Source organism: Notothenia rossii (genome assembly GCF_949606895.1).
Source record: "Notothenia rossii genome assembly, chromosome: 10".
In the NCBI taxonomy this organism is placed as follows: domain Eukaryota; kingdom Metazoa; phylum Chordata; class Actinopteri; order Perciformes; family Nototheniidae; genus Notothenia; species Notothenia rossii.
In genome coordinates, this window is record NC_136908.1 from 17552627 (window position 1) to 17566362 (window position 13736).

General features: G+C 41.7%; 2 protein-coding genes across 3 annotated transcripts; both read right to left on the reverse strand.

The window, feature by feature from the left end:
- Window positions 1-63: 63 nt before the first annotated feature.
- On the reverse strand, window positions 64-9373 carry ppp1r18 (protein phosphatase 1, regulatory subunit 18). The gene is made up of 2 exons (XM_079655924.1): window positions 5475-9373; window positions 64-2390 (listed from the first exon to the last, which is right to left on the reverse strand). Exons 1-2 carry the CDS (start codon window positions 9312-9314, stop codon window positions 2133-2135), a joined length of 4098 nt encoding a protein of 1365 aa, XP_079512050.1. The 5' UTR covers window positions 9315-9373; the 3' UTR covers window positions 64-2132.
- Window positions 9374-10777: 1404 nt separating this feature from the next.
- On the reverse strand, window positions 10778-13671 carry nrm (nurim). 2 transcript variants are annotated; one of them, XM_079655925.1, is made up of 4 exons: window positions 13484-13671; window positions 12680-12873; window positions 12363-12539; window positions 10778-11813 (listed from the first exon to the last, which is right to left on the reverse strand). In XM_079655925.1, the coding sequence occupies exons 1-4, from the start codon at window positions 13632-13634 to the stop codon at window positions 11511-11513; spliced, it is 825 nt and encodes a 274-aa protein (XP_079512051.1). In that variant the 5' UTR covers window positions 13635-13671; the 3' UTR covers window positions 10778-11510. The 2 variants fall into 2 exon arrangements, with proteins under 2 accessions (XP_079512051.1, XP_079512052.1); XM_079655926.1 differs by lacking the exon at window positions 13484-13671 and adding an exon at window positions 13308-13430.
- Window positions 13672-13736: the final 65 nt, after the last annotated feature.

Consider the following 13736-nt stretch of genomic DNA (forward strand, 5'->3'; position numbering starts at 1 on the left):
ACCTAAATTAATACTTGTTTTTCAGTGGATTTTACATTTTATGAATAAAAGAGGAGACGAAAATGTTTTCAGAAATATTTATTTGTTTTTTTCTTCTCTTGAAGCCAGCTTCTCCAACCATCATAGAAAAAACATTTTGCTCAGAATTTTGCATCTTCTTTTACAATATATTGTTTTATAAACATAGTACAGCCAAACATCAGATAGCAGCTGTAATATGTTAGTTATTTTGATAAATGTTGTCAACTCAACACAACTTTCTCTCAGGGACTTTCACTCACACAGCTCTCTCCTCTCCTACAACACGAATGTTAACAAATATTACCTTTATTTATATCCATACTCATGAACTAAACTGTTACCTGAGTTGTCATTGGAAGCAGTAAGGCTCAATTAAACCAAAATACACACACCTCTAACTTTCCTGCACACATTGCACCGACCCTGCAACATTCAACAGGAGGCTTCAGACAAGAAAAATAAAACCTCTATAAACTGATCTTCATATCATCTGTATGGGCGAATCCAGCAGGCACATGAAACCAGATGATACAAACATCACTCCTCTATGCCGAGGCAGACAAATATAGAAATGAATGAACATAAAATAAGCTATGAAATATATTAACTAAAAAATTAAATATTTTGATATTGCATGGACAAGTAATCTTTTAATACCCATCAGAGCACACCTGAGGGTTGTTTATAATGTACCATACTCAGACATAAACTTTTCCCCATATTTCTCAGAACATAAAACCAGATGAAACAATGTCCCCAGTAAATGTTATGTTTTCCTATTTTTTGATGCACGAGTCGAACTGAAGACATTAAATTTATTTTCATTCATTCTGATGCTAGATAAAAACACCGCAAGGATTCTAATTGCTTCAACAATACAGATCAACAAAACTTGATTAACATCGTTCAACATTCAAACTGTTGGTGATCTTGTGAAATGGGACATTTTGGCGAGTACCGAGATGGAAGGTAAATAAGGTGAATTAATGATTATTATTATTATTATTACTTTATTTTCCCATTCACCCGCTGTGACATTTATGGCCTCTGGGGTACTATAAATGCAACCATACCTTTCCACCGCTCAGTAATAACATACATTTAGTAACAAATTTACCATTTCGGCATTTAAAAAAAAACGTTGTGTAGAAATTTTCGTTCTTTGTTTTTATTGCCTACATTTCTAACTTGCTACCATTTTCACAAAACATTGGTCAGTTTGTTTGTCAAAGCTTGAGATTATCCAGATTTTTCTTATTGACAACAAATTCCAAAAAGAGTTTACAACACCATGGTTAAAGTCAACAACATTTCACAGCTCAAAATATTTACTCCAATGTCGTGACAATCAGTGGATCTTTGCTTAACTATTTTTTCAACCTTGGTGACCTTTCATTTTAAATGTTTTGCTGTTAACAACAGTAACAGTAGCATTGCACCGAGTTTAACCTTCTCTGTCAAAGTCTGAACTGCTCCACAAAAGAAAAATTGTAGACAGATATGAGACAAAGTGAATAGTACAAACACATGTATTGAAAAAACAGTGATAGCAATTAAGCTAGCAAACTTGCTCAGTGATATTATGCTAGCTAACATATAGCAAGCTTGCTAGCTCTCACTTTCTCTTGCTAGCACTTGCTAGTGGTTTGAGTATTTCCATAGTCAATCTGTGGCATTCAGTTTTAAGCCAATTCATTATCTCTGATCCATTGAGTCTCTAAAAATACATCACACTTTTTCAGTTTTATTTTTGAAACAGGTCCGTAATTAATTAAAACAGCACAGTGCTGTAGTTTCTAGCTAACTTTACTCAAGCTTGAAAGAATAGCTCAATATAGCTGAGGATTCACTTAAGCATCAGATTAATACATATTTGTTCTAGTAGTGACTTGAAGTAAAAATACAATGCCAACGTTCTTTGTAGGCTTTTTAAAGAAAACGTCAGGGATTTGTTGACAATAAGAAGGTTATGCAGTAAAATATTGCCAGACATATCATTTAAGGAAAGTTCGACACAGTGAAATAAATGGCTTTTTTAGCCGGAGTAAAGTCCAAGCCCATGGAGAGTTTCACAGTGAGACCAAAAAAATTGAAACCCATAACCCCACTCATTACACGTTGTGTTTTTTGAGAAGGGGTTGACACTGACCCACTCTAAGAGCCCCTCCTGTTACCATCCCCACGTTCCTCGTGCTTTTGGATATGATTGCTATTTCCTCCATCTCAGCCTCCTCCTCCTGCACCTCCTCTCCCTGCTGCTTCTCCATCCTCCATGGGTCCTGAGGGTAGGGTGTGCAGGCCAGCATGGAGGTCTCTGATGGGTACTCATACACCTGCTCCAGCTGGTCCTCGTCAAAACACACATTTCCCTGTCGACAAAAGTAAAGGGGATTCTTTTATTTTACATTTTTGTCAACAGCTAAGCAGGACATCCGACATCCATTCACACAATATTCACAACATTGCATAAACCATTTAGACATAGCATTTTTCCTTAGAATACAACATTGATTTAGCATGTTTTGTGTTTATATTATGGTTTGTCAGGTTTTGCAGCAGCAAAAGGCGGTATTCCTTCTTTACCAACACTGACTGTCCTTGGACACATCAGAACCCTTGAAATTTGACCTGTAGATAAAATATGATGACATGAGAATAAAGTTATAATGTTGTGAAGTAAGGAAAAGAGTGTGAACACAGGCGCTGAGGAGAGTCTCAGCCTGCGTCTGTGAGATGTTTGTAATCTGTCATTGTAATGTTAACTGACAGCATGAGGCTTAGCACAGAATAAATACTCTCTCAGTAGAGTACTTACTGACTTGGACTTCATGCACTAACTTATTGATTCTTTAGGAACAGACCGAGAGAAAACTGAGTTACACCTTGTTTGTAAGGAAAGGAGATAAAGGATATGTTTAGCTTATCCTTGCCAGAGTATGTTTACTCAAAGGTCAGTGTGGTGTAAACAGGACACAGACCAATGGTGACCCATTGGTCTGAGTAAAGCATAGCACACGTAGTGTGTCTTACAATAACAGGCTCGACGTGTACAGTTGTAAACACACCCAGAGGTGCAGACATGATCTGGATGAAGCCTACAGATTCCACACTACACAAGTTTCCGCTGCTTCATCCTGACAGCGGCTGTCTGCAGAAGAGTGCAGATAATAGCTCTGCATTAGTGAGGCTGGGCAAATCATACTAAGGCACAGCAGGTTAATCCTCCCTCCCTGAACCCGATTAACTAGGGCTAACACAGCAGGACAGCAGAGGCACCGGGTGAGACACAAAAGCCTGAGAGAGTATAGACATAACAAGGACGTTTTCCTTAGCAGGATGTTGGTATACATTTGGCCACCACTGTTTATAGGTTCAATACTGCGTGTTTAGTAATGCTTTAAGTTGAACTTTCCATCTGTTCAGAATTTTTTTTAAATAGGACTGATCCATGCCTTTTTAGATCAAGAAAAACACATTAAAATCCTTTCAAAATGATGCATACGATAGCTTGAAATAAACTAAATGCAGACGATGATAAGATTGTGACAGAAATGTGAACGTTTCTTACATTTCCAACAAGAAAACAAGCCATAATTGAGGAGCCTGAATCAAGAGAGCAAAAGGACGACTTTAATGTAAAGAAAGTCCAACAAAATAAAAAGCATACAAACTCAAAGGAGGAGGAAGGTGAGGAGCAGGCAGGTCACCCCCCTCTTTGACATGATGGCGTGGATGGGGGAGGGGAGGAGGCCTAATGTCAAACAGTGTGAAGGACATCACCGAGAGAGCGACAGGTGGTCAGGGATTCAACGCCGTAACGTGTTCACTGCAGCTAAAGAGGCCTGTTTGTTTATTGAATTAGAGGTCACAATGAAAGGCCAGTCAAGAGATATTAATTTGCAGAGAACCTCACTAATTCTAGTTTGACTCTTGTGTTGACATATCTGAGTTGCATTTAAAAGTGATCACCATAATCACTTCCTCGTGTCTTTCTGAGTCTCGTTTGGAGGAAGTAAAGAAATTAAAAGAGGAAGTGAGTAAAAAAATGCAGTGTGACAGGGAGTTTTGGTTCGACCAAATGAGAAACATTCCAACGCCTTCAATTCCTCGCAGTATGACTGTCAAACTGTAATTTTCTTGAGACCTAAAGTTATTTTAGCAAAATGCTGTTTCAGTTCTTTCTCTTTACATTCTTCCCCAACTAAGAGTTGGCAGCCTGACGTCAATAACACTGTCGAAGGTCAGTGTGGTCAAAAAATCCTTTATCAAGACTGCAGTCTAACAAACTAAACACCTCTAGGAAGCAGCCGTGTAGATACAAAGACAGATTTGTGTGAGGAAGGGAGAGCTGACTCGACAAAATTGGTAGAACTGGCACAAGGGAACAAGGAAACACAACACACTCAGTTCTAGACTGAACTAACCAGCAGTTTAACCACTGTTAAAAGGAATTCTTCAGGTGCAGTAACACATTAACACAGTCGGATTCATCAACACAAGGTGGTTTAAGAAAGAACAGAACAAATTATATTTCAGCTCTGCTCCCTCTGTTACATAAGAGTTCCTCATCCACTCATCCGCAAACAAAGACTGCATTCAGGTAAAAGTTAAAAAGGAGGAAATAGAAAGTCCAAATCTGAACTGTGACTCAATTAAGATTCATTTAAATACTGGTCTTTGCATGAACCAATCCACACAGACAAGCATGTGATGTTATGTAGGCAAAACGCAAAAAAAGAATGGAAGGAACATTGATCTGGCTTAAACAAACTAAGGGGTGCTTTATTGAACACTTTTCTGTTGTTTGCATTCATAGTTACCCTCATTCTGGCAAACAAAGCAACAAGCAGTTTGCTTTCACTTTCTTTCTTTGGTTTTGAGTGACAGAAAATAACCTATAAACCTCAGGAAATATGGAAGTATTTTTGCTGCCAATACAGGTTTAAGCTTCCATTACATGTATAAGTTGGTATAATTGTTTTTACTTTTAACCTATTTTTTTTAATCATAGGGTAAAAGAAAAAAGTCTGCAAATAACCAGACCTCAGATGCAAATGGAAAAGCAGATCACTCTAGGATTTTATGGCTAAGAATCAAGATGCCGTGCTTGATAAGGCTTTAACTGGCTTAGGTCGGTGTCTGTGATTGTACTTCTCAATCGAAAGGGATGTTCTTTAGATAGAGAGAGGATTCTGCTTGACAACCAGGTGATGCCCTCTGAACCAACTCTGAAGGCATTTAGATATATTACCCTCCCTTTCTGGCTTACTCAATCATTTGAAATCAGTATTCTCCCAAACCGCCATTTTTGCAACTTGACATGTTAAAGTTATTGGAGGAAGCAGACATGCTACTTTTTTGGCACCACTTTGTGTATAGTTAGGTAAGGTAATGTGTCTTTGCTTGAATTTATCTGTGAAAGGCAAACAACAAAACTAACATCTTCCACTCACCCTTTTTGGAGTCGCTCTGTACTTGACTAGACAGGATTTCTCCAGATTCTGATATCCTCCAATCACCTCGATCTCATCCACTGTGGGAAACTTCTTCTTCGCTGGCTCGTTCCCAGTGGAGGGCGACTTGACCTGCTGCGCTGGGGAGTTGGACCCTGCTGCTGCTGCTGCTATGGGACCTGTCACCCCTCCTCCTTCAACAGGCTTTCTTGGGGTGACCGTGATGGTGGCACCTCTCCTCACTTGGCCCCCAGAAGCACTCCTGATGGAGAACAGCGTGGGCGATGGGGTTGGAGATGGAGAAACACTAGGAGACTGAGCAGGCGGTGTGGAGCTGGGGGAGGAGGCCGGGGTCGGGGCCTTATCCGAGGGTTTCAGAGCATTATCTGGGGATTGGCTCCTGAGAATTGAGTTTGTATTTTGGTTGGTTTGTTTGAGCTGATTTGTCGGTGAACAAACACGCCAAGGAGACACTTTGACCTTTGATTCTGGTGTTTCTTGTTCTTTCTTCGGGGTCTTGACGTTGTCATTCACCTTGTACTTTAGCACCCCTCTTGGGCTTTGCTGCCCCTTTTTCTCTCTGTCCTTAAGAGGAGTGTTTGGTGATGCACAAGACTTCAGCAGTTCCTTCTCTTTCATCTGAAACTGTTCTATCTGACGCTGTATCGTCTGAACTCCAGGGGTGTCCTCATCTGAGGAGGCTTTTCTGTCCCCCTGCAGTGCATTTGATAAGAGCGGCTTCACTTTAACGAGATGCACTGATGGGATGTCGACAGCCCTGTCCCTCAGACACATGGCCGACCTCGAGCTCACTGATTCCAAGTTGTAGATCCGACTCATAGCTGTGATGGTGTTGGGGTGCGGCTGCAATGGGGAGAGAGAATTCTCAGAATTGAGAGGCAATGTATTTTCCTCTACCTTCTCCTCTGACTGCTGCTGTATCTCCTCCTCTTCCTCCCTTCCTTTTTCTCTCTTCTCGAGTTGGGCCCTGTGTCGCTTTAGCTCTTCTTCCACATGTTTCAGGGGGTCATTTTCGTCCTCAGATATCGGGAAGCTGTCAGAAATAACTCCGGTGTTAGAAGTTGTGTACCCGCTTGGTACTTCCTCAGCTCTGATGGCTTGTGAGACAGAAACAGGAAGTTGAGGGCAGGTTTTTAACACACTGACTTCCTGCGTGACGTCAAAGGCAGTCGCGGTTGTCTGCGCTGCTTCGTCTTCCTGTCCCCTCTCGGCTTCAATCGACTTCTTCCTCATGTGAGGTGCAGCTTCCCTCTCTTTATCTATTGCTGTTGTGCTCTCGTCATGCTTGTCCCCGGCTGTAGGAGTGTTTTTCATGTCTGCAGCTTCACTCCCACTTCCATTTTGTGCCTCTATTTGTCTCAGAGTCTCCAGCTCTTTTTGTCTAATTTTCTCTCGCAGGGACTCGATGCGGCTCAGGGGTTTTCCAATCCTCCAGCTATCCCTCCTCTCGACCCCTTTACCTCCTTCCCAGTTGCCGCTTTGACCCACAGACTTTTTTCTCTCTGCCATGTCTTCGGCAACATAAAACACACTCCTGGGGATTTGAATCTCAAGGGGCCCTGGAGAGATCCCCATGGGTGGAATCCTTTTGGGAGATCTGGGCGTTACATCATGACTGAGATTCTCTGATCCAATGTCCTGATATGAGCCTTGGGACTTGTCAAACACCCTTTCTCCTCTGCTATAAACGGTTGTGTCTCCTATTTTTTCTATTTTATTTATAAGCTCCTCTGTGTGTCGGGACAAAACAGAGTGTGTTGGGAAAGGTCCTTGTGTACCACTCCACTCCGGCCCTCTGTTGGGGTCCCTAGATCTCTCTGTGACAGCACAGAGGAGACTGGAGCACTCTGTGAAAGCTGATGCAACGTGACTCTTCAGTGAAGGGGAAGGTGGGATTATGCCTCCAAATCCCTCCTTTTTGCGGAAATCCGACACCTTTCTTTTGCAAACTTGCGCTTCAATCTTTCCCCCTGCCTCTGAATCTTTGTCATCATTAATTTCCCTTTTTAAAGTCTTCTCACCTGTCTGTCTCTTTTCCTCAGCTCTTGCTTTCCCGTCCTGCCTGATTGTAACTCTTCTAGCAAACGAGATTCCTTCTGTGTTCTTGACCGATGCCACTGTGAACCCCTCGTCTCCATCCGCATCACATGCCCTTTCCGCAGCCCTTGTGTCAACAGGCGTCACTTTCTTAACGTTGTTGCTTTGTTCGACGGCAACACACATCTCTGATTTATTTCTCTTTTGCATGGGCCCCTCATTTTTATCCATATTTTGTAATTGTCCATCTATAAGCTTTCCAAACCGGCCTTTATCTGAAAGCGATGTGCACCACAGTTTGATCTTTTCTGTGGTTTCCTTCCCTACGGCTGCAACGTCAACCCATGCCCCTACGCTCTTTTCTGAATTTACCCTCGCACACCTTCTCCTTTCATGACGCCCATTGTCATCCAAACCATTCTCCTTACAGCTGATGACTCGATCAGAGAAGCTTGATGAGCGTTTTGGCACACCTTTCAACATCAAGTTTCTCCCATCTGACTCAGACTGCTGGTCATCTTCATCTCCAGAGTATTTCCTTCTCCCGGGCCGGAGTAAATTATCAGAGCTTTTTGATCGAGAGGGAGGCTTGGGGTGCTGTCCAAACTTACTCAGCAGCTGACTGACCCTCCCTCCTCTTTCAACAAACACGTTGTCGTCCAAGCTTTCCTCCCTTTCGTCTTTTATAACTGTCGCCTGGCCCCATGGTCTGTCTTTGTCTTTTTCTCTCAGCCAAGACATGTCTGTTTTGATCTCCCTGCAAAAGCTCTTCCTCTTTTCGTCCATGCTGCATTTGACCTCTCCATCCTCTCTACCTGATCCTCTCCCTCTCCCTCCTCCTTCTGGACTCCTCTCTTCAGAGCTTGATGAAGGCTTTATAATCAGAACCTCGGAGGCTCGGATCTCTGTTATGCTCCCTCCTCCGGCCAGGATCTCCCTCAGGTCCATCTTCATGCCTCTCTGCCCCTGGTGGTCCTGCTCAGGCCTCTCTCTCTCCGCCTCCCTCCATCTACCCCTTCTCTCATCGCTGCCTATCCTGTCCTGCTCGATGATGATGATGTTGTCGGCTCGGAAGGTCCGAAAACATGATTGTGGATCTGTTTCCTTTTCCTCCCCGTCTCGTCTGACTTTGAGGAATTCCCACTCCCTGTTGTCATCTTTAACTGACTCTTTCCATTGGTTGCTGTTCTCTCTTTCTCTTCCTTGACTCCTGTCTCTGCTCTTCTCTTTTTCCCGTCCTTCACTCACATCTCTGAATCTCTCTATTTTCATCTCTACATCTCTTCCCATTCCCCCATCTTGACTGCTTGGGCTTGATTTCTCTTTTTCCGTCTCCTTGGCTCCTGTCTCATCCACTCCGTCTGCATCCTGGCCCTTCCTCCATGCACTTTGTGTGCGGAAAAATGGGTTTTCATGAACTGGAACTATAGTTTCTTCAAACACCTGACTGGCTGGTTTGATGTCTCCATCTTGCCATAACCCCGGGTCTGGACTAAAGGAAAGTTCGCTTTCCAAATTGACCGTCCCAAAGCTGTCGGTGTCACTCAGACCATCAGAAGCAGATCTGACATCCACCTGCAGCAGACAGACGTCCGTCTCCTTTTCCCTGTCACCCAAACTGTCCAACCTCGCCTTTCTCCTCTGGATGATGCCTCGCTTCCAGGCGGGCATGCTGGCATACTTTTCCTCCTCCTCTTTCTCCCTCCTTTCGCGATCCTCCTCCTCTCTCTTTTTTCTCTCCAGCAGGAGTTGTTTCCATTCTGGCAGAGAGGTGAGAGACATCACAGAAAAGGTCGGGGACAGGAGGATCGCTGTTCTTCTTTAGGGCCTCTGGGAATTGTCTGTAAATAAGGAAATGATTAATCAAATAAATTCTCTCTCACAACCATGTTAAAAAGAGGTGTACACAACAAAAATATTAAACTTTAAGGAAATGTAAAACTCTATAAGAGTATTATCAAATGGATATATGTTAAATACTCCTTAATATTATATAAAAATATGCAAATCAATGTGAAATCACCTTATGGGACAACATTCATCAGCACAACCTGCTGTCCTAGTTTACCGTTTGTTTAACTTAGTACAACTTTTAACACAAAAATTAGAATAAACTTAAAATGTGTTTGCTACATGCTACCGAAACCCATTGTTGATTCTGTGTGTAAAATCAAACTCACCAAAACCCCAAAGATATCAGTGTATCCGCCTCAGATGTCATCTTGACTTTTGTGTGTCTCGGCTAATGCGCTCCCCTCCTCGACGACAAAATCTCCTTCCACTAACAGATTAATCTCTTCTGTCGAAACAGTAGCTTTTTAAAAGACGTCAAATCACCCCACGACCTGACTGTGCACCAGAGCATGTAAAAACCTCCGTCCTCGGTATAGTAGTCAATATTTCCAGCCTCGGAGCAGCAGCACTGTAATCCTATAATTACATTAAATTCTGTCAGGAGAGTTTAGTGGCACACACCATATTGTCGGACCTAAGAAAAGGCGTTTAAATAACACAGCCGTCTGCCCGGGCAACAACCCCCACCCCCACCCCCACCTCGTCCCATCCTCCTGCAGGGCTAATTGGAAGAGAGGTGGAGGGGTGTGTGAACAAAAGCTGCAGGCCTGATCTACTTCCCTCAGATGGCATGTTTTTAAAGGACTATTTTATTAGTTTCAGGAATTATTATTTGCTATTTCATGTCAGGACACAACATGCAACTCTCTCTCCTGTTACGACATACTTACTCTGTAGCTATGTTAGTTTGACAATAAAGAACCTTGAACCTTGTTTCAGCCATCTAAGGAACGAGACTAAGGTCTTAATTTCTAAAAATGTGAATATAAACTAAATCCACCTGAAATGGTTCAAATAAAAAAAGAGGAAACAAGCCGGTAAACATCTTGATAAATGTAACATGATACACAACATTTGCATTGCATTTAACATATTTCATGGTTTATTTCTAATTATTTTATTTTTGCAATCAGGAGGCTAAATTTGTTTACATTATTTGTTTCTTAAATTCTTCAAATAAACAGTATTTGACTAAATATGACTCCCTGTTATTTAATGTCTGCTCCGACAATTGTTTTTTAATCAAAGATAACAGTACTTTGAAGTTTGAGAAATAATAAATGGTAAATAAAGGTATTCTGATTCTGATCTGATTAATGATGTGGGCAAAAAATATGTGTTCTCTTGGTTCATTATTGTTGATGTGAACCCACCACAAAGAAATACATTCATTATCTCAGAAATACAATTATTTATTATTGAAGCTGCAACTTGTGAAAACAAACAGCTTTTTTTGCTTTTACCAGTGTGACATCTTAATTTGACATCTCTATTTAATAACAATTCCATTTTAAATGAGTGTGCACGAATATAGCGTAAGTGCAGATGGCACATGGAAAGTAAAAGCCTATAAAAAATAAACTATACGACAAACAAAATAAATTCAATTGGAAAAACTAAAAAAGCAATATTTTGAGGGTTGAATTGCATTACTTTTCATATGAAATATAAAATAAAAATTATATTATTGTAATAAAAGACTAACCTGATAACCTTAAGTAATCTTTAAATTGTAACATATCAAATTATTCTTAAAAATAATTTTAAAAAACTACAATGACCTGGGATTCAGATCCACTCCAAAATGAGAATCCAAAAAGTAGTTTTTACGTAATCTTGTTAACAAACAAGCAAACCAAAAACAATAATCTTCTAATCTCCTTCGCCGAGGTAACAATAATTTGTTCAAACTGTAAAACCTTTTGCATTAAAACTCTCGCTTTCTAAAACTACATATACAGTGAAATGTTTAAAAAAATACAGTGTCAAGTTGAGTGTGTCTTTTGCAATTTCCAGAAATGGCCAGATCATCTTTACCAGGCTCATTGAGAAGTCTGAACAATATTTGATTCATATAAAAAACAGCAGGCAGCTTCACAACGCAGTGGTAAGAAGACCTTTACTTCACTTCTCCTTGTGGTCGCCGGTGTTGGTGCTGCCGTGGTGCGGCTCAGCAAAGACCTGCAGCTTGCTGTTAAGCTGGACGCAGAGGTAGGCTAAATCCTGTTTGTCCAGAGAGTGTGCCAGGGCCAGGTAGGACGACAGAGTCCCCGCCAGCAGGAGCCTATCCAGGGACAAAGTCGGCAGGAGCCACAGCACGACGCCCAGCTCCAGGCACACCGGGTGGCGGAAGTGAGACAGGAGGCGCTGGGCACCTGGGGACTTGTGAGACAGGGGGTCTCCTAAACCGAGACACTCGTAATACACCTGAGAGAGATGAGGTAAAATAAGGCCAAGCAGCAGCACAGATATTTTTTAGAGGATGTCATCACTGTCACAGATTCCACACTTCCTGTATGCTACACCCAGTTTGTTCCTATTATAATATCATAAAGATATGAATTATTGGCAGTTAAATCAAATATAATGTTCATCCTCTTGATGTTTTATCTGACCCTGCTCAGGTTTGTTCGGTATGAAATATTTGGGGTTAAAAGTTCAATTCTGTTAGCTGCCTTTAGACACAAATGGGTAATAATCTAAACTAATCCCAATTTTAGATGTCGCCAGAGTTATGTTTTTTAATGAACATTTCTTTGAAATAAACTTGAGGAAACTGAAATTAAACATTAATAAAAATAAAAGCAGTAACAAATTCAATAAATATTGACATAGGACAGATTGAAAACTATAGAAAAATGTGGAAAATACTATAAAAAATAATACATTGGAATTAAAGTGATACAACTATTTTCTGTAATATAAAGGTAAAGTATGCCAAAAATAATGACTTAATCAGAAATAATAATAAGTTACCTGCTTGAGGCCTAACAGTTCAGGGTAATCAAAGATCATGAGGATGCTGCAGATGATGGCCCAGCAGAGGAAGTGCAGGCTGAAGCAGAGCAGGGGGAACCAGACGCTCCAGGGTGCATGACGCACTGACCAGAGACAGGGGGCGTCAGTCACAGGCTGCCAGTAACGCATCAAAATCTAACACAGGAGGAGAGTTGTGTAGGGAAACGTGTATAACACAGCCAAAGACACTCTCAACTTAAACTGGTGTTTAAAGATGCTATTTTCCAAAATGCAGTAAAATGTCCAGGGAATATATTTTAAGTGTGTTGCAATACCTGGAGTGCCACTACAGTGCTGAAACAGTATGCTGTCCTGTTCAGGGCCCCCAGCCCTGACTGGAGAGCCATTTTGACCGGAGCCCAGGCGAGCACACTGTGCTGTGTGATGAAGAGAGCCAGCAGCCCCAGATCCACAGCGAGAGACCCGAGGACAGAGCTGTTCCGCAGGGCCACCGACCACGGTATGGAGTCTTAGGTACGGGCAAATGACGTAAAGAGAAAAGTCATTTTACATTCTAAACACCAGTTCTAAATGGGTATGAATATTGTTGTGAGTTAATCAAAGGAAGCTACACGTTTGGTTTTCAACTTCACTACGCAGAACTTGGTGATATTGTTTTATGAAACAGGATTTTACATTGCCAATTTCTGTCTTACACAAAATCGTTAACATAGAAAAAAAAGAAAACACTATACGTGCAATGCTGCCAACGAAAAGTTATACGCCCAACGTGGGGCTCGAACCCACGACCCTGAGATTAAGAGTCTCATGCTCTACCGACTGAGCTAGCCGGGCACTGACCCCCAGTGGCTTATTGTTACAAATTGAACTCCATCTCAGTCCTACTCTCATTGCTGATAAAGACACTTGCACTGGTGGTAGAATCACGTAAAAATAACTTACCAAACAGTTGTGTTTTGCTAAATATCAAATACATATTTCATGTTATAAAATACTATCTATGATACAGCGTAGCAGCACTGACAGCCATCTCATGTTAGACTTCATTAATGACCTCCTCCTCTAAAGTTAGCTAACTTCTACCGGTAGCGCCAGCAGCAGCGGTCTAAGTAGCTTACCTTGACACAGTGTCGTGTCCCCAGTGATGTTGTGGTAAATGGCTCGGAATGATATAAACCGAATAAAGTCTGCACCGGAAATGAAAACAAATGCAAAGTTTAGCAGAGAAACAGCGACGAGAGCCCACCTACGCACCGTGCCCGACGCCATTTCAATCAGCGTTGATATTCATTTACCAACTTCCAGAATGGTTTCTTCCGGAAGGAAAGTTTGTGGAAGTACTGAGTATTACCACATGATGTCGCTGCTGGA